Source organism: Phacochoerus africanus, chromosome 4 (genome assembly GCF_016906955.1).
Source record: "Phacochoerus africanus isolate WHEZ1 chromosome 4, ROS_Pafr_v1, whole genome shotgun sequence".
Classification (NCBI taxonomy): domain Eukaryota; kingdom Metazoa; phylum Chordata; class Mammalia; order Artiodactyla; family Suidae; genus Phacochoerus; species Phacochoerus africanus.
Window position 1 is genome coordinate 43457490 of NC_062547.1, and position 21610 is coordinate 43479099.

Here is a 21610-nt window from a genome sequence, read left to right on the forward strand (position 1 = left end):
TGCACAAATTTAGTGACACTAATACCACATTGTAAGTCATCTATAGTCCAATAAATGTTTTTTTAAAAATTTGGGGACACTAATAAGGAGAGCAAATACTCAGTAGAAGACAATACAAAAACTGCAGTGGTAAGTAAGATGGAGAGAAAATTAATGCAATGCTGAAGTAAAAAGGGACAAGTGGAGGTGGAGAAAAGCAATCAAATGGTTAACTATGTGAACCAGTGAAATTAGATTTGAAATATATTTAGAATGATTAGTAAATTGTCTGAACAAAATGGTTAATGGCTAAGCCTAGTAGTAAGTTAGAATACTAGTAGAATACAGTTTTACTGAATTGAAAACTCCTGCCCTACAAGTTCACCTGACTGTATGACCCAGCTCTGTACTTGTGGCAGTTGCTGTGCAGTGCAAGAATACAATAACATCTGTCCCCATGGATGGAAGCCTCCCAATATATTAAGAAGATTGGCTTCATGCAAGTCAGACTCATCTGCCATTAATATGCTTTACTGACTCTGTTTTAGTGGCTTATGGCACCTAGGAAAGATAATGTTTGTACTCTTTCTTTCTAGAATTAACCTAGAAATGAATAATTATTCAGTGTCATTTAAATTTTTTTAAATTTATTTTCATTTGACTAAAATCTAAAGCTAGCGAATAACTGAGCACAAAATTGAGATAAATTCTCCAGCTGCTATCAGTATGGCTGTCTTAGGGATATATATTCCCTTCTATATTCCCTTTGCTAGACCACTTCTTTATTTTTTATTTATTTATTTATTTAGTCTTTTTTGCCTTTTCTAGGGCCGCACCCGCGGCATATAGAGGTTCCCAGGCTAAGGGTCCAATCAGAGCTGTTGCCACCGGCCTATGCCAGAGCCACAGTAACACGGGATCTGAGCCACATCCGAAACCCACACCACAGCTCACGGCAACACCGGATCCCTAATCCACTGAGCAAGGCCAGGGATCGAACCCGCAACCTCATGGTTTCCAGTCAGATTCGTTAACTACTGTGCCATGACGGGAATTCCATAGACCTCTTCTTTATTTTTACAAGATTTGCAACAGTTAATTTTAGAGGTTTATCCAAGAATTCAAGTGAATGGTAACCAAATTATTTCAAATAATAGTTGAATGGGAAGAATGGCTAAATTATATATATTCGATTAGTTAATTAATTTGTATTATCAAATTAAACTCTTTTCTTTTCTCAGTTATGAAAAGTACTACCTGATATGTTCCTTGACTTACAATGGAAAGGATCTTTTTAAACCTATTCAGTCAAAGAAGGTTGGCACTTATAAGAATTTCTTCTATCTTATTAAATGGGATGAACTGTAAGTAAAATTTCTAGCTTTTTCTTTTTTCAGTACACCCTGTTTTTTTTTCCATGTATGCACCCAAGTTTTCATTTTTATTATAACTTCCATTAAAATTTATTAAATTCTTACTGATATCTTAAGGTCTCTTTTACATTTAATCCTACAAAACAAATTCCTATTTAAAAATCTGAAATATTATTAAATCTTTATATTGTTAAATTGCAGAAACATACCATTAATTCTTCCTAGGCTCTGTTAAGTTAAAATTGCGTGTAATTCTAGAAAGACGGTGTTTTATAACATTGCTTTAGTTTAGTATGTATTCCATAACACTGTATATATAAAGCCTAGTCCTTGGTTAACACTTTTTTTTTTTCCCCTCTCTTTTTAGGGCTGCACCCACAGCATATGGAGGTTCCCAGGCTAGGGGTCAAATTGGAGCTGTTGCTGCCTGCCTATGTCAGAGCCATAGCAATGCCAGATCCGAGCCGAGTCTGCAACCTATACCACAGCTTACAGCAACGCCAGATCCTTAACCCACTGAGCAAGGCCAGGGGTCGAACCCACAACCTCACGGTTCCTAGTCGGATTCGTTTCTGCTGAACCACGACAGGAACACCAATACATTTTTTAAATTATCTTAAGCCCATGTACAAGATGATATTCTGCACTGTTAATATTTTTTTAAATGTTGTTTTTATTTTTTATTTATTTTTGTTGGCCTTATTTGTCCTTTCATATTTGAAAAAATAAAAATAAAAAGTACTGTCGAGGGTTCCCTTGTGGTCCAGCAGGTTAAGGATCTGGCATTGTCACTGCAGTGGCTTGGGTCACTGCTGTGGCATGGATTTGATCCCTGGCCTGGAGCAGTAGGTTAAGGATTCAGCATTGCCATAGCTGTGGCGTAGGTCACAGCTTCAGCTTGGATTCAGTCCCTGGCCTGGGAACTTCCATATGCTGTAACTGTGGCCAAAAAAAAAAAAAAAAAAAAGCACTGGCAAATGTATATGTATCTATCTGTGTATGTGTCTGCATACAAATATCCCGAATCAGAGAGATTCATTCATCTAGCTTTTCCTAAAGAAAATAAAAATGACTTATTTTGCATAGAAATTTAGAAATTGACATTGTGAGTCTTAAATAAAAGCACTAACAAATTTTTGAAGAAAGAAGGGTTATATGTTTGAAATTTTAATGACATTTATTTAAGATTTTTATGTTCGCCAAACTTGCTACCTAAGTAAAGTTTATTTAGGATTAAAGATTATTTGATAAGTCAAATAACATACCTTAAATTGTCAGTCTCATTGAATGGTTAAACTTCAATATTCGGTCTAATTTATTTTTTCTATTAATACATTTTCCCCCCATAGAATCATTTTCCCCATCCAGATATCACAATTGCCATTAGAATCACTTCTTCACCTTACTCTTTTTGGAATTTTAAATCAGAGCAATGGAAGCTCCCCTGATTCTAATAAGCAAAGAAAGGGGCCAGAAGCTTTGGGCAAAGTTTCTTTACCTCTTTTTGACTTTAAACGGTAAGTGTTATTGATTTGTAATGATGGGCTACTGTGGACAACTCCCGCAGCATCAGAATTAGCTAGAGAGAAGAAAAAAAGAAAAAATGGAGTTCCCGTTGTGGCTCAGCGGTTAGTGAACCCGACTAGCATTCATGAGAATGAGGGTTCGATCCCTAGCCTCGATCAGCGGGTTGAGGATCCCGAGTTGCCATGAGCTGTGGTGTAGGTCTCAGACACAGCTTGGATTCCACGTTGCTGTGGCTGTGGTGTAGGCCAGTGGCTACAGCTCTGATTGGACCACTCACCTGGGAACCTCCACATGCCGTGGGTATGGCCCTAAAAGACAAAAAAAAAAAAGACACACAAAAACAGAATTAGCTAGAGAATGGGATGGGAACAATGACATACATGATGAGATAATGAGCTCATTATGATTATAAAGGAGGTCACTGCAGAGACACAGAGGAAACCAAAGTTATTCTGCTATAGTTTAAACATATCTATATGGGTATTCAAAGATGTTTGCCACTTTCTGTTTCAAAAGAAAAGCAGTAGCCAATTCATTCTTTAATTGTCATTTCTGCAGAGTATTACATCATTGAATAATACTCGTGGTCTTACAAGAGTCTTAGATATATATATTTTTTAAATCTATTTTTCCTTTTCTTACTCCTTTCCCATCCATCTTTAGTTTAAGAGAGTCTTATTCCCTTCTCTTTCCATGACTGATCTACCCTACTGCTATGAGCCTCTGGCCTCTAATCTTCAGAAGTTCCTCATGGATACAAAACTTAATATCTCTAAGGTTAAAGGAGTTCTTTTTGAGCTTTTTGTCTACTAATAGACATTGGAATAGTATAATCTATTTGGCCTTTCAGGTGACTCTTGTGTGTTTTTTTTTTTGTTGTGTTTTTTTTGTTGTTGTTGTCTTTTTGCCTTTTCTAGGGCCGCTCCCATGGCATACGGAGGTTCCCAGGCTAGGGGTGTAATCGGAGCTGTTGCTGCCAACCTACGCCAGGGCCACAGCAACGTGGGATCCAAGCCACATCTGTGACCTACACCACAGCTCATGGCAACGCCAGATCCTTAACCCACTGAGCAAGGCCAGGGATCAAACCCACAACCTCATGGTTCCTAGTTGGATTTGTTAACCACTGAGCCACGATAGGAATGCCTGTCTATTTCAATTATGTTTTAAATAATAATATGTTCCAGGGCATTCCCATCATGGCTCAGTGGTATCGAACCTGACTAGGATCCATGAGGTGGATCCACTGCTGTGGTGTGGGTTCTATCTCTAGCCCAGGAACTTCTGCATGTCATGGGCCTGGCCAATAAATAAATAAATAAAAAAGAATGTATTAATATAGCACAAATGAATCTATCCACAGATCACAAACAGATTCACAAATAGAAGGAACAGACTGTGGTTGTCAAGGGGGAGGAGGGAGAGAGTGGGATGAGGGTAGTTTGGGGCTAGTAGATGCAAACTATTACATTTAGAATGGATAAGCAGTGAGGTCCAACTGTACGGCAAAGAGAACTATATCCAGTCTCTTGGAATAGACCGTGATGGAAGATAAGAAAGGGAATGTATTTATATATGTACAACTGGGTCACTTTGCTGTACAGCAGAAATTGACACAATAGTATAAATCAACTATATTTTAATTTTTTAAAAAAGAACATATTTTAAAAAAGCCTACTGTGTTTGATAACAGTATTGCTATAATAGCAAACAGATAGCATTTACTCTGTGCTAGGTATTAGTCTGAATAATGTATATGTAGCCTTATATACTTTACAACAATGCTATTAAGTAGGTGTTAATATCAACAAAGTGAGAGAAACAAAGTGGCTTGCCTTAGATCACTTAGCTAATAAGTGGTCAAATTGGGATTTGCATCTAGGTAGTCTGGCCCCAGGGTCTGTGTTCTTAATTATTATCCTATATTGCCATTCTCAAACTTATTTGATACTGTGGTCCTCTTTCTGTTCTAGAATATATCTTGAAACATTGTGACCCATGGGACAGTTTGGGAAATGATTTCATAACTGATGTATTTAATCTACAATAAAGCAAAAAATAAGAATGGAAAAATTCTACTAACCTAGTTCTACTTCCTTTTTCCTCTTAAATGGCAAACACAGTTGGATTTTACAGTAATTACTTTTAAAATTATGTGGTGTTTGAAACATTGACTTCATAAGTTTTAATTTTGAATATTCTTTTCCCATGTACTTAAACCTAGCATTTATCCACATATTTTTCTTTTAGTTACTTCCTTCATATTTGAGGTGGCAGTGTAAGATTTTTTTATTCTTTTATTGGGCTCAAATTTTTTTTTTTTTTTTTTTTTAGGGCCACTCTTGCAGCATATGGAAATTCCCAGGCTAGGGGTTGAATCAGAGTTGCAGCTGCTGGCCTATGCCACAGCTATAGCAATGTGGGATCCAAGCCATGTATGTAACCCATATCACATGGTAATGCCAATATGGCAATGCCTATAAAGGCCATTAGTACCCCCTAGTTGCCAACCAAAAACATCTCCAGACATTGCCAATACCCACAGGGGTCCAAAGCGTTCTTGGTTGACTGATTTAAAGTGGTGATTATCAGAGTTGCCTAGTGACTTTAGCTTTGTCACTGCTGCCTGTTTAACACCATTGTTATTAACTCTTCTGGAACTTTATAATGGATGGTTTAGACTGATAGCACTTAAACTGATTCTCTTAACATCACAGAAAGACAGCTATACCAAACAGTATGTGCCACTTTATTCGGTGCATCAGGAGCTGGTAATATATTAGTAAAAAAAGGAACTTCTCTCTTTTTTTTTTTTTCCCCTGTTCTTTTTAGGGCCGCACCTGCTGCACATGGAAGTTCCCAGGCTAGGGGTCAAATTGGAGCTGTAGCTGCTGGCCAATACTATAGCTACAGCAATGCAGGATTTGAGCTGTGTCTGCAACCTATGACATGGTTTGCAGCAACACTGGATCCTTAACACCCTGAGCAAGGTCAGGGATCGAACCTGTATCCTCATGGATACTAGTTGGGTTCTTAACCCTCTGAGCTACAATGGACACTCCTAATGAAAGTTTATTTACAAAACCAGTCTAGAGTTTGTTGACCTTGAATTAAAGGTACTTAAAAATACATTATCAATCAAAGCAAGTGTTGGACCTTGCTTGGATCCTTATTCAAACTAACCAACTATAAAAAAAAAAAATTGGAGTCCCCGCTATGGTTCAGTGGGTTAAGAATCCAACTGCAGCAGCTTTGGTTGCTGTGGAGGTACAAGTTTGATCCCCAGCCTAGGGCAGCGGGTTAAAGGATCCAGCTCAGATTCAGTCCCTAGCCTGGGAACTTCCATATGCCACGCATGTGACCATAAAATTAAAAAAAAAAATTATGAGACGATCAAATTTGAATGCTGACTATATAGGTGATAACTTTAAGTAATTTTTAAAAATTATTTTATTATAATTATGTTAAAATGTTTATCATTGAGATCCATAAACATATTAAAAGATAAAATAATATCAGAATTTGCCTTTACGTTGCCGTGAGCTGTGGTGTAGGTTGCAGACGCGGCTCGGATCCCACGTTGCTGTGGCTCTGGCGTAGGCCCGTGGCTACAGCTCCGATTCGAGCGGCCCAAGAAATAGCAACAACAACAACAACAAAAATACAAAAGACAAAAAAAAAAGAATTTGCCTTTAAATAATCTGATTGAGGGTAAAGTTGGTTCTAAAATAAAATATAATGTGTCAAAAATTTAAACCACACACCTACAGTGAACTAATCTATGACAAAGGAGGCAAGAATATACAATGGAGAAAAGACGTCCCTTCAGTAAGTGGTGCTGGGAAAACTGGACAGCTACAAGTAAAAGAATGAAATTAGAACACTTCCTAACACCATACGCAAAAATAAACTCAAAATGGATTAAAGACTTAAATATAAGAGCGGGTACTAGGGAGTTCCTGTTGTAGCTCAGCAGTAACGAACCTGATTGGTATCCATGAAGACAAAGGTCTGATCCCTGGCCTTGCTCAGTGGGTTAAGGATCTAGTGTTGCTGTGAGCTGCAGTGTAGGTCACAGATGCAGCTCGAATCTGGTTTTGCTAGGGCTGTGGCATAGGCCAGCAGCTGCAGCTCCAATTCTACCCCTAGCCTGGGAACTTCAATATGCCACAAGTGCAACCCTAAAAAAACCAAAAAAAAAAAAAAAAAAAGACCAGATATTATAAAACTCTTAGAGGAAAACAGGCCAAACACTCTCTGATATAAACCACAGTAATATCTTCTCAGATTCACCTCCTACAGTAATGACAACAAAATCAAAAACAAATGAGACGTAATTAAATGTTTTGCACAGAAAGGGAAACCCTAACAAAGCAAAAAGACAACCTACCGAAGGGGAGAAAATATTTGCAAATGAAGCACCTGACAAGGGATTAATCTGCAAAATATACAAATGCCTCCTGAAACTCAATACCAAAAAAACAAACAACCCAATCAAAAAATGGGCATCTTTCCAGAGAAAACCATGACTCGAAAAGACACATATATTCCAGTGTTCACTGCAGCACTATTTTCAATAGCCAAGACATGGAAACAGCCTAAATGTCCATCAACAGAGGAGTGGATAAAGAAGATATGGTACATGTACACAATGGAATATTACTCAGCCATTAAAAGGAACGAAATACTGGCATTTTTAGCAACATGGATGGACCTAGAAATTATCATGCTAAGTGGGGTCAGTCAGACAATGAGACACCAACATCAAATGCTTTCACTGACATGTGGAATCTGAGAAAAAGACACAGTGAACTTCTTTGCAGAACAGATACTGACTCACAGACTTTGAAAAACTATGGTTTCCAAAGGAAAGAGTTCAGGGGGTGGGGGAATGTGCTGGTTTTATGGGTTGGAAATCCTATAGAATTGGATTGTGATGATCATTGTACAACTATAAATGTAATAAATTCATTGAGTAATAAAGGGACACTACCAAAAAAAAAAGATTATATACTTCTAATAATAAAGATCTCAAATCAAAAAAATAAAATACAAAAAAAATTTTTTAATAAAAATTAAAAAAAAGAGAAGATCTAAACAGACAATACAAATGGCCAAAAAACACATGAAAAGATGTTCAACATGACTAATTAGTAAAGAAATGCAAATCAAAACTACTATGAGGTACCACCTTACACCAGCCAGAATGGCCATCATCAAAAAGTCTACAAACAGTAAGTGCTGCTGGAGAGGGTGTGGGGAAAAGGGAACCCTATTACACTGTTGGTGGGAATGTACATTGATGCAACCACTGTGGAAAACAGTATGGAGATTCCTCAAAAACCTAAGAATAGAACTACCATTTGATCCAGCAATCCCACTGCTGGGCATCTATCCAGAGAAAACCATGACTCAAAAAGACACATGTACTCCAGTGTTCATTGCAGCACCGTATACAATAGCCAAGACATGGAAAAAACCTAGATGTCCATTGACAAAGGAGTGGATAAAGAAGATGTGGTACATATGCACAATGGAATATTACTCAGCCATTAAATGAAATAATGGCATTTGCAGCAACATGGATGGACTTAGAAATTATTATGCTAAGTGAAGTTAGACAGACCCCAACCTCATATGCTATCACATATGTGGAATCTAACAAGGATACAATAAACTTCTTTGTAGACCAGATACTGACCCACAGACTTTGAAAAACTTGTGGTTTCCAAAGGAGACAGGTTAGGGGTGGGGGGAAGGGATGGGCTAGGGGTTTGGGATGGAAGTGCTGTGAAACTGGCTTGTGATGATCATTATACAGCTATAAGTGTAATAAAGTTTATTCAGTTAAAAAAATTTTAAAGGCTGTTAGCCTGCTAGTGAAAACAGTAAGACTAGAGTCTAGTTTGGGAAAGGATATTTGCTGTTTGAGTAAAATAAACAAAGTTTGGTGAAATTTAGTGTCCTGCTTTTATATATCATGTTATCTTTTTCAGAAATTCTGTGTAAAGATGTATCACTGTCTTTACTGATAAATGTTTTTAATTTCAGTAAATGGTAGTTTAGGTCAAGGGTCAGCATACTCCACTGCCTGTTTTTTGTTTGTTTGTTTGTTTGTTTGTTTGTTTTACAGCCGAACCTGCAGCATATGAAAATTCCAGGCTAGTGGTCAAATTGGAGCTGCAGCGGCCAGCCTATGCCACAGCCACAGCAACTCGGGCCGCATCTGCGACCGACACCACAGCTTGTGGCAACACCAGGTCCTTAATCCACTGGGCAAGGCCAGGGATTGAACCCACATTCTCACAGAGACAATGTCCAGTCCTTAACCCCCTGAGCCACAGCAGGAATGCCCACTGCCTGTTTTTTTTTTTTGTTTTCTTTTGTTTTTTTATAAATACAGCTTTGTTAAAACACAGCCCACGTATTTTAAATGTATTGTTCATGGCTACTTTGGCACAATAATAGCAGAGTTGAGTCTGTGACAGAGATTGTGTAGCCCAGAAAGCCCAAAATTTTGCTGTCTGGCCCTTTGCAGAAAAAGTTTGCTGACCTCTGGTCTAGGGCACAGATATAGCTTCTCATCCCAAATGATTATTGCTTTGGCACAAAGTAGGTATTGGTTTTCTTGACTTGTGTTTTTGTTCTTATGGCTAAAGTCAAGGAGAAGGGATGTAATCCAAACCACCACCTTCCTTTATAAATGATCTTCAAAGACTTCAAAATTCACCTTCCAATTTATACATGTTGTTTTTGAGATGGGTGACTCAGACTTTACCCATCTTGTCTTCTATCCTGAACCCTGTTTCTCCCAAGATATGTTGTATCATCTTCCCTCCTTTTGTTCTAACTCCCACAGTTCAGTACGTTTATCTAAAGTGAAAATACACTATGGAGTTATTCCTTCTTATATGTTCTTAAAGATGATATTCTTTTTTTATAGAGGATGCTTAATGTTTGAGTATTAACATTTCAAATTCATTACCATGTGCTGAGAGTTTTAAATTTTAAAAATAAAATCCACAGTATTCTTCTGTTTACATTCATGAAGGTTTTTAACATGTGGAACTAAGCTGCTGTATCTTTGGACTTCATCACATACAAATCCTATTCCTGGAACAGTCCCCCCAAAAGGATATGTGATGGAAAGAATCGTGTTACAGGTAATGATACTTCCTGACCTGTGGAGTTTACATTTGAATTTCTTTATAAAAAGTGTATGTTGTAGTTCCCTGTTGGCGCAGTAGGTTGAGGATTTGGCATTGTCACTGCCTTGGCTTTGGTCACAGCTGTGGTGCAGATTCAGTCCCTGCCCCTGGAACTTCCGCATGCCATGGGCACAGCCAAAAAAAAAAAAAAATATGTGTATGCTATGATCTGGATTGTTACTAAAGAAGAAGCCTAATTGATCTTGTCTCAATCTTATTTTTAATTTAAATGTTAATAAAACATTTCCTACTTCTGAGAAACAGTGAAAGATGTGTTTGTACCAATCCCAAGTAATATCAAGTAATATATATGCTGTTGAGAATTACCAACAATGGTAATCACTTTTGGGGGGGGTGGTTTAGGGCCACTCCAGCAGGAAGTTCCCAGGCTAGGGGTTAAATCGTAGCTACAGCTGCCAGCCACAGCCACAGCCACAGCAACACGGGATCCAAGCCGCGTTTGTGATCTATATACCGCAGCTCATGGCAACTCCAGATCCTTAACCTACTGAGCAAGGCCAGGGATGTAACTTGCATCCTCATGGATACTAGTTGGGTTCGTTACTGCTAAGCCACAATGGGAACTCCAGTAATCACTTTTAACAAAAAGACAAGAAGCATTAATTTAATATTTGATATTATCACCCTGATGGCTAAGAAAATCAAAGACAAGTTAATGTAACAAATATGTAGACTGTTTAGCTATAACTTGGTCAACTTCTGTTAATTTTTAAGGTTGATTTTCCTTCTCCTACATTTGATATCATTTACACCACTCCTCAAGTTGACAGAAGCAGTATACAGCAACACAACTTAGAAACATTGGAGAATGATGTAAAAGATAAGCTTCTTGATGTACTTCACAAAGACTCATCACTCGGGTATGCTCCTTTGATTCTGTTTTGCTTAGATATCTCTTACAATGTAAAGTTCAAGTAAGTAGTTTATTAAGTACCTGATTTATTGAGTACCTGACTTAGTTCATGATTTAGCAATGTTCCTGATGTGAAGAGTTTTCTTTTCTTTTTTTAAAAAAATTTTTAGTTTTATCACCGTACCCATGTCATATGGAAGTTCCCAGGCCGGGGATTGAAACCAGGTTGCAGCTGTGACCTATGCCATGGCTGCAGCAACACCAGATCCTTTAACCCACTGTGCTGGACCAGGGACTGAACCTACACCTCCGCAGCAACCTGAGCCACTGCAGTAAGATTCTTAAACCACTGTGCCACAGCAGGAACTCCTTTTTCTGTTTTTGTGTAAAAAGACTATATAACTACATAAAATTTAGAAATTTGTACAAGTCAAACTTTTTACGTAGTCAAAAGGCAAGTGACTAAGAATTATATTTACAGTAAATATTGGTAGATTGATTTCCTTAATATGTGAAGAGACTTTTTTCTCTCTCTCTCTCTCTTTTGGCCACCCCATGGCATATGGAGTTCCCGGGCCAGGGATCAGATCTCATCCACAGTTGCAGCTATGCCCCAGCTGTGGCAACCTGGATCCTTTAACCCACTGTGCTGGGCCAGGGATCAAACTACATCTTGGTGCTGCAGAGGTGCCACTGATCCTGCTGTGCCACATCAGGAACTCCAAGACACTTTTAATATAAGCAGAAAAAGCAACAACTCAGTGGTAGACAAAGAATATGAATAGGTAAATCTTTAGGTAAATCTTTGGAATAGAAAATACAATGCCTTTTAAACATCTGAAAAAAGATGTTCAGGAGTTCCCGTCATGGCTCAGTAGAAATGAATCTGACTAGCATCCATGAGGACACAGGTTCGATCCCTGGCCTTGCACAGTGGGTTAAGGATCTGGTGTTGCCATGAGCTGTGGTGTAGGCCACAGACGCAGCCTGGATCTGGCATTGCTGGGGCTGTGGCATAGGCTGGCTGCTGCAGGTCTGGTTTGAACCCCAGCCTGGGAACTTTCTAATGCTGCCAGTGCGGCCCTAAAAAGACCCCCCAAAAAAAGATGTTCAATCTGTCATTAATCAAGGAATTGTAAATTAATACAAGATAACCATTTCAAACTTCAGATTGTTGAAAATTAAGATGTCTCATTATATAAGTTGTTGATAGGATACAGGAAAATGAGAATAATATTGTTGGCAGAACTCTGAAAAGCTTTTGGAGAACAATTTGGAAAAATCTATAAAGGTCACAATGTCTCTAGTCTGTGACCTAACAATTCCACTTCCAGTTAGTTACAGTATATTTCAAAGAAAACCTTTTTATATTTGCTTATGGAGATAAGGATATTCGTTGCAGTATTTATTTGGGTTATTGTAAATCTGATAGGGAATGTTCATCATTAGAGGTTAATTTATGGTACATTTATCCAACAGTACTATGTAACTATTAAGAATGAAGTTATAGGAGTTCTCGTCGTGGCGCAGTGGTTAACGAATCCAACTAGGAACCATGAGGTTGCGGGTTCGATCCCTGCCCCTTGCTCAGTGGGTTAAGGATCCAGCGTTGCCGTGAGCTGTGGTGTAGGTTGCAGACGCAGCTTGGATCCTTTGTGGCTGTGGCTGTGGCTGTGGCGTAGGTCGGCAGCTACAGCTCCGATTCAACCCCTAGCCTGGGAACCTCCGTATGCCACAGGAGCAGCCCAAGAAATGGCAAAAAGTCAAAAAAAAAAAAAAAGAAAAGAAAAGAAAGAAAAAAGAATGAAGTTATAGGAGTTGTCTTGTGACACAGCAGGTTAAGGATCTGGTGTTGTCATTGCAGCATCTTGGGGTTTGATACCTGGCCTGGGAACTTTAATATGTTGCAGGCACAGCCAAAGAAAAATGAAAAGAAAGTGAAGCTATAGCTATACATACTAATATATAGTAAGATATGTTAAATGAAGAAAGCAAGGAGCAGAATAGTGTATATAATGTGTTATCATTAACATGAAAAAAAGAAAATCTACATACACTTTTGTAAATGCTCTTCGGTACAAACTGAATACCTCTGGAAGGTTAGGCACTTGCCACTGGTAGGGGAATTGGAAGGAGAGAGACTTAATTGTCTACCTTTTTGCAATACTTGATTTTTTTTTAATAGTTCATGTGAAATGAATCATTTCAATTAAGCACATGGATTATATACACAAAAGTAGATAGATGGGTAGTAAAACAGTGAACTATTTCATTCACATGAACATTTGCAATTAATATTAAATTAGAATGCAAAACAAGTCCCTTTTATTTTGATTATTCTTCAAATGAGCTGTATATTCATTTTCAAAGTTTTGTAATAGCATTTGTTGTGGGCATGATGTTTGATTTTACTTGTATAAAATGGATGAAATCCTTACTATCTCTTAGGATAGGTTCTGCATATTCAACTCTGATTTCTAGTGCCTGGCATCTGATTAGAGCTCAGTAAATTTTATTGTGCTGAATTATCTTTCATTTTCTTAAGTAAGCCTCTTTTTTTCAAGGCGGAATGATTTCTTTCTATCCCCCAAATTAGGCTAAATTAGCGGTGTTTGCAGTACTTGCATTTTTGTATTGTAAGTTAGTATTAATGATCCTACCAAGAAATGGCTGTCCTAAAATGAATAAATTTCTTCTTTGTATTTTAATCATTGAGATTATAGCTGTCATTATATCACTGAGAAGTAATTTAATTCTGTTATTATCCAGACTTTCTAAAGAAGATAAAGCCTTTTTATGGGAGAAACGTTATTATTGCCTCCAACACCCAAATTGTCTTCCTAAAGTACTAACAAGTGCCCCAAACTGGAAGTGGGTTAATCTTGCCAAAACTTACTCATTGCTTCGGCAGTGGCCTCCGTTGCACCCACTGACTGCATTGGAGCTTCTTGATTCAAAGTAAGTCAGCTGTGGCTGAATTTATTTGCTCTGTTTTATTATTGTCAGTTTTTCCAGTAAGGTATTATGTTGCAAGATTAGTTCCCTTTGTTTTAACATGAAAGCAATTCAATACAATATAATGTCTAAATGTGTATTTCTATAAACACATCTTTTGCGTTGAGCCTATTGAAAAGGGATGTCATTTAAAACTAATCTAGAGGGTGTAAATTTTTAATAATTTGTCATATTTTTATGATTTGGGCCAAAATTAATTTTCATAAGCTTAAGGTTTCTAAATAGTCATGAAATTGATTTTGTGTTTGGGCCAGTAGGATTCTCTTCCTAAAAAAAGAAGAAACACATTGCTTTTGAATAGCTATTTGAGTATTCTGTGTCATGAATAGATTGTGATTGTGTTTTTAGGAAATATAGTGTTATTAGTAAGAAAGTACTGTCAAATCTTGATTTTGTGGTATGCTTCTAGATTTGCTGATCAGGAAGTGAGGTCTCTAGCTGTGACCTGGATTGAAGCTATTAGTGATGATGAACTAATAGATCTTCTTCCACAGTTTGTGCAGGTGAGTTTTTTGCTAGGTTACCTATCCTCCTTACTCCTTATTCCTTATGAGTAAGGACCTTGCTAAGGGATCCTCTTTCTGTTTTGATTAAAAGTATTGTATGGGAATGTTGAAGTGCACATTACATTTGGATTCAGTGTGAATTTTTTTTCCACTGTGTTGGTTACCTCACTTGAATATTGTATATATGTTCTTGGATTTTTTTCTTTTTTTTTTGCTTTTTTTTTTGTCTTTTTGCTATTTCTTGGGCCGTTCCTGCGGCACATGGAGGTTCCCAGGCTAGGGGTCCAATCGGAGCTGTAGCCACTGGCCTACGCCAGAGCCACAGCAACGCGGGATCCGAGCCGCGTCTGCCACCTACACCACAGCTCACGGCAACGCCGGACCGTTAACCCACTGAGCAAGGGCAGGGACCGAACCCGCAACCTCATGGTTCCTAGTCGGATTTGTTAACCACTGCGCTACGATGGGAACTCCTCTTTTTTTTTTGCTTTTCAGAACTGCATCCGAGGCATATGGAAGTTCTTAGGTTAGGGGTCGAATTGGAGCTATAGCTGCTGGCCTGCACCACAGCCACAGCAACATGGGGTCTGAGCCACATCTGCGACCTATACTGCAGCTCACGGCAACGCCAGATCCCTGACCCACTGAGTACCCATGAACCTGCATCCTCATGGGTACTAGTCGGATTCATTTCTGCTGCACCACAATGGGAATTCCCTTCCTGGATTTTTAATGTCTGTACTTCTCTGTTTGATTTCATTAATTCTGCCTAAGTTAGTTCATCTGTTTCATTTTTGTTAGTATCATCTTTCACCAACAAGAATAATCCTTGACTTAAATAGTTTCTCTTTTGATAATTTTATCGTAACAATGTAGTATGGATTTGACCGCTAGTGATTCTTATTTTTTTTTGCCTGTAGGCTTTGAAATATGAAATTTACTTGAACAGTTCATTAGTGCGCTTCCTTCTGTCCAGGGCTATGGGAAATATACAAATAGCACACAATCTATATTGGTAAGATTTAAGTGTTCTTAAGTACTTTATTTTTATTTCTATTGTTTATAAAGATGACATTCTGAAAATCTAAGCAGTATGCTCAGACTATTTGCTGCAGACACCATGTATTTTATTGGTCATTATTATAAAGAAGTTAAATTTTTAATGTCTTTAAAAATAAAACCAGAAATAACAAAATCCTCTATTGCAAAATTATTTGGCATGTTAGAGCTCTGTAATAATGAATGAGTTTTTACTTGCTTATATAGCTTAAAATTAATTCCCGAATACCAAAAATTGAACTTGTTAAATTGATTTTTGAGAAACTTAATCCAGTTCTCAGAAGTGGTTCACATAAATATTTGCTGTATTAGGCTCCTCAAGGATGCCCTGCATGACGCGCAGTTTGGTACCCGATATGAACATATTTTGGGTGCTCTCCTCTCAGTAGGAGGAAAAGGACTCAGAGAAGAACTTTTGAAGCAGACAAAACTTGTACAACTTTTAGGAGGTGTAGCAGAGAAAGTAAGGCAGGCTACTGGATCAGCCAGACAGGTATGTACCCATTGAGGGAACATAAATATTTTGATATTAAAAGATCTTTATAGTGCTGATAAGTTATTATTCTTTATCATTCGATATACAATAGAGCTCTTAATTACACCTGTGTTTTTTTGGGCAGATTGAATTCAAGATTGATTAAAATCTGTAGGAAAGGATTTCACATCCTAGTTTAATTTCCCTGCTTATTACTTCCTCTCTGTCCAAAATTATTCTTCTGAGTTTCTTTTTCATTATTTTGTGTTTTAACTTTTTTGTAATTGTAGAAATAATAAAAGTATGAATTGATGCTAATGTTTAAAAAGTCCAAATGATGAATAAGTTTATGGAATAAAATATTAAGGCTTTTTCAGTTTCATTTTCTTCCTGTAGGTATTTGTTGTCCATAGTTTGATGTATATCCTTCTTTGTCATTTTATGTGACTTTACACATATGTGCACTTGAGTATATATACAAATTTTTGGAGTTAAAATTTTTTTTACAGCAGTTCCTGCTGTGGCACAATGGGTTAAGAACCTGATGCAGTGGGTCAAAGAGTCCAGCAACAACTGCCCCTTGGATTTAGTCCCTGACCCAGGAACATCCATATGCCATGGGTGTGGGCATTAAAAAAAACTTTAGGAGTTCTCATTGTGGCTCAGCAGTAGGGAACTCGACTAGTATCCATGAGGACTCGGGTTTGATCCTTGCCTCGCTTCAGTGGGTAAAGGATCTGGCATTGCCATGAGCTGTGGTGAAGGTTGTAGAGATGGCTTTGATCTGGTGTTGCTGTGGCTGTGGTGTAGGCCAGCAGCCATGGCTCTGATTTGACCCCTAGCCTGGGACCTTCCATATGCTGTGGGTGGGGCCAGAAAGAAAGAAAGAAAGAAAAAGAAAAAAAAAAAAAGGGAATATATGTATGTTATATTTTAGGTAAATTCACTGGCTTAACCATATTAAAATGTACAACTGGAGTTCCCTCTGTGGTGCAGTGGGGTCAACAGTGCCTCTGGGGCACTGGGATGTAGGTTGGATCCTCAGCCCAGCAAGGTGGGTTAAAGATCTGGCTTTGCCACAACTGTGGCATAGTTCGCAACTGTGGCTGGGATCTGATCCCTGGCCCAGGAGCTTCATATGTCATGAGAACCAATCTGCTTTGTATCTCTATGGATTTAGCCATTCTCAACATTTCATATAAATGGAATCATGCAACATGTGGCTTTTTGTGTCTGATTTCTTTCATTTAGCCCAATGTTTTCAAGGTTTATCCATATTCTAGCATGTGTATTTATGTTTGAATAGGTTTCCATTGTGTAGATAATACTACATTTTGTTTAGCCATTTATCAGTTGATGGACATTTGACTTGTTTCTAACTATTTGACTATTATACATAATGCTGCTGTGAATATTTGTGTGTTAGGTTTTGGTTTGAACATGTGTTTTCACTTTACCTAGGAATAGAATTACTGCATCAAACAGTAATTCTGCTTTTTAAGGAACCACTGAACTGTTACCTGAAGTAGCAACACCATTTTATAATTCTTACCAGCAATGTATGAGGGTTCCAGTTCCTCCATATTCTCACCAACATTTTTTGTTTTCACGTGTTTGTTTGTTTTCTTTTTTTTTCTTTTTTTGGGGGGGGTGGGGAGGGGGTCTTTTTGCCATTTCCAGGGCCGCTCCCGTGGCATAGGGAAGTTCCCAGGCTGAGGGTCTAATTGGAGCTGTAGCTGCTGGCCTACGCCAGAGCCACAGCAACATGGAATCCGAGCTGAGTCTGCAACCTACACCACAGCTCACAACAATGCCGGATCCTTGACCCACTGGGCAAGGCCAGGGACCAGACCCGCAACCTCATGGTTCCTAGTTGAATTCATTAACCACTGAGCCACGATGGGAACTCCTCTTTTCTTTTTAACTATAGTCATCCTAGTAGATGTGAAGTGGTATCTCATGGTGGTTTTGATTTTCATTTCCCTAATGACTAATAATTTGGGGCACATTTTCATATGTTTTTTTGGCTACTTGTGTATTATCTTTGGAGAAATTTCTAAGTCCTTTTTAATTGGTTTGTCTTTTTGTTGTTGAATTGAGTTCTTTGTGTATTCTGGATACTAGACCCCCATCAGATACACTTTTTGCAAATATTTTCTCCCATTCTTTGTATTAATTTTTTTATTTCCTTGATAATGTCATTTGATGCACATACATTTTTAGTTTTATGAAGTCTAATTTATTTTTTCTTTTGTTACTTGTGCTTTTGATGTCATATCTAAGAATTTGTTGTTAAATCCACGATCACAAGGATGTACACCTATGTTTTCTAGGAATTTTATAGGTTCACTCTTAAAAAGTCTTTGACCCATTTTGAGGGTTTTTGTTTGTTTGTTTTTTGTTTTGTTTTGTTTTTTTTAATATTCTATGAGGTAAGGGTCCAACTTCATTCTTTTACATTTGGTTGTCCAGTTGCATTGCACCATTTGCTGAGGAGACTGTTCTTTGCTGTTGAATGATCTTGGCATCAGTTGAAAATCAGTTGATTGTAATTATGTGGGTTTATTTCTGGATTCTCATTTCTATTCCCTTCATCTGTATGTCTCTCCTTAAACTATCCTGTTTTCATTGCTATAGCTTTGTAGTAGGTTTTGAAATCAGGAAGTATGAGTCCTCCAGCTTTTTCTGTCAAGATTGTTTTGGCTATTTGGAAGTCCCTTACAATTCTCTATGAATTTTATTATCAACCTGCCCATTTCCGTAAAAAAGGTTGTTGGAGTTTTGATGAAGATTGTATCGAAGATTCCTGCTGTGCTGCATCTGGTTAAGGATCTGGCATTGTCTCTGCAATGGTTCTGGTCACTGCTGAGGCATAGGTTTGATCCCCAGCCCAGCACAGCAGGTTAAGGATCTGGCATTGCTGCAGCTATGACATAAGTTGCAGCTGTGGCTTGGATTTGATCTCTGGCCAGGGAACTTCCATATGCTGTGAGTTGGGCAGGGGGAGATTATGTTGAATCTGTAGATCCACTTGGGAAATATTGCAATCTTTTTTTTTTTTTTTGTCTTTTGTCTTTTTTGTTGTTGTTGTTGCTATTTCTTGGGCCGCTCCAGAGGCACATGGAGGTTCCTAGGCTAGGGGTTGAATCGGAGCTGTAGCCACCGGCCTACGCCAGAGCCACAGCAACGCGGGATCCGAGCCCCGTCTGCAACCTACACCACAGCTCATGGCAACGCCGGATCGTTAACCCACTGTGCAAGGCCAGGGACCAAACCCACAACCTCATAGCTCCCAGTCGGACCCGCCAACCACTGCGCCACGACGGGAACTCCGCAATCTTAATATTAATTTCCATTTATCTAGACCTTTAATTTCTTTCAGCAGTGATTTTTTTTTTTTGGTAAATTGTTTTTTCTTTTTACTTGGAGAATTCATTTCAGTACATATAGTTACACTTCATGTTCACTAATGAGTATATGATATTACAAGGAATTTGTGGCATGAATTATGAAGCATTACCTCTGTAGGTTGTTTATACATTTTTATTTTCTCAAACAGTTCTGTGATGAACTTTATAAGTTTTTGCCCCTTTGCTAGTATTTCTTCATAGGATATTGCTAGAGGTGAAATAATTGAGTCAAGAACTATGTATATTTTTAGTTATAATAGTTTCTATTAGATTGCAATACAAAAAACAAAAGAAAAGAAAACTATACAGTATATAGCCCCTTTCCCACCAGTAGATGTGGAAGTATTTGTTTCCTATCTTGTTGACAGCACTGGATGTTATCTTAATTTTTTTGTCTGTTAGATAAAAAAATTGTCTTATTAATGTTTAATTTATATTTGTTTGACTGTTAGTATTAACTACTATATTAAATATGACTATATATACTTCCCCCCATATTTATGTCCTTTGCCTATCCAAGTTTTATTTTTATAGTAAAAATTAACTCTCTTTATTAACAACATTTTTTGACCATTGGGCATTTAAAAAATGGGTCCACATCCTACTTTTGTTGTCTTAAAAATAGGTGTTCTTTTTCATTATGTCCTTACAGTAGCAATCTCTTTTCCTAGGTTGTCCTCCAAAGGAGTATGGAGCGAGTACAGTCTTTTTTTCTAAGAAACAAGTGCCGTCTCCCTCTCAATCCAAGTCTTGTGGCAAAAGAATTAAATATTAAGGTGACATAAAATACTTATAAGGTCATTTTACATTTCCAAATAATGTTTAGGGAGAAGGCAGATGAGCAGGTATACTTTAAGGCAAATGCAGATAAAATCTGCATAGGTCATTAGAACCTGTGGATGTGTGCTTGTGTGAGATTCATAATTATCTCAGTATATTCTTATCTAATCACCATTCCTGAAAGAAAAAAACAGTGTAAAATTATTTACTGCCCTGGAATATATAGCTACCATATATTGTAATTTCAATGGTAAACCTATCCAGTCACAGGCAGTTTTTTTCCCTCCCTTGTGAATGGCCAGGTGGACTCTTCCCAGGTTTATAACACTTTTTAGAGTCATCAAAAAGTAGTGGTACAGTTCTGTGGTGTATCTGGCCTTCTGCATCTGGCATTGTCACATTTTGCAGATTCAGTCCCTGACCCAGGAATTTCCACATGCTGTGGGTGTGGCAAAAAAAAAAAAGTAGTTGTAATCACCAAAATTGAATGATTATATTTTTAATTGGGCTAACAGTAATAAAAATAGTAGATTTTTCTCTAACATGAGTTTAGCAAAAGCAACCAATTGATTTATCTATTGGAGACTGTGATTTTGAAAGGTTAGGAGACAGCTGTTCATAAAAGAGTCTCAGATTTGATTGTTTTTGGTCATGCTGTGCATCCACTATGATGTGGGAACTCAGGTCCCAGGCTAGGGATTGAACGCTGCAATGGTGAAACTGCCAGATCCTGACTGCTAGACCACCAGGGAATTCCCTGATTTTTTTAAGGTGACATATGGCTGCTGTTCATTGGAATACAACTGTGGTTGCCTAAGCTGTTAAAATTATGTCACCAGAGGTAGGGTTAGAGAGGATTTCATATTCCCCTGGGGTTTTTTGTTCCATTGTTTTTTTAAATTTCTCTCAATGTCTTAAATTGGATTTTTAACTAGTTTAATTTTAATATTAGATTTGATCTTTGCTAATGAAATTGTTAAATTTAGTGTCCCTATTTGATTCCACGGCTAATTATTGATTCTAATAGTACCATGAGCAGAAGTTAGAGATCTCATTCCAGATCACACTGGTTTAGCAGAAAGATAAGTATAAACAAAGTTTTGTGCTTTGTTGAAGAATTGTGACTCCTTTGTTATTCTCTTGTGGCATAGTGGGTTAAGAATCTCACATCACCTCAGCAGCTCAGGTTGCTGCTGTGGCACAGGTTTGATTCCTTCCCTGGGAACTTCCCCATGCTGCAGGTGCAGCCGAGAAAAAAAAAAGAGTATTTCAAACTTTTAATAGTTTTTGTCTCAGGTTTTTAAGGTATTGCTTCTCTGCTTAGAGAGTATTAGCTATTTTACTCAAATATGCTATGTTTAAGTTTCAAAAGTATTTTTATATATCTCTTATTTGCCAGATAAT

The 21610-nt window shown here is 37.8% G+C and overlaps 1 protein-coding gene across 2 annotated transcripts in view; it reads left to right on the plus strand.

Annotated features, from left to right (window-relative positions):
* The window catches only part of PIK3C2A (phosphatidylinositol-4-phosphate 3-kinase catalytic subunit type 2 alpha), a 124410-nt gene that overhangs the window by 80539 nt on the left and 22261 nt on the right, over positions 1-21610 (plus strand). For both annotated transcript variants that reach the window (XM_047776194.1, XM_047776195.1), the window contains exons 12-20: positions 1221-1343; positions 2702-2869; positions 9931-10042; positions 10823-10968; positions 13731-13919; positions 14386-14479; positions 15403-15497; positions 15854-16034; positions 20098-20202. In XM_047776194.1, coding sequence (XP_047632150.1) covers positions 1221-1343; positions 2702-2869; positions 9931-10042; positions 10823-10968; positions 13731-13919; positions 14386-14479; positions 15403-15497; positions 15854-16034; positions 20098-20202 — 1213 coding nt within the window. The remainder of the gene's footprint in view (positions 1-1220; positions 1344-2701; positions 2870-9930; positions 10043-10822; positions 10969-13730; positions 13920-14385; positions 14480-15402; positions 15498-15853; positions 16035-20097; positions 20203-21610) is intronic.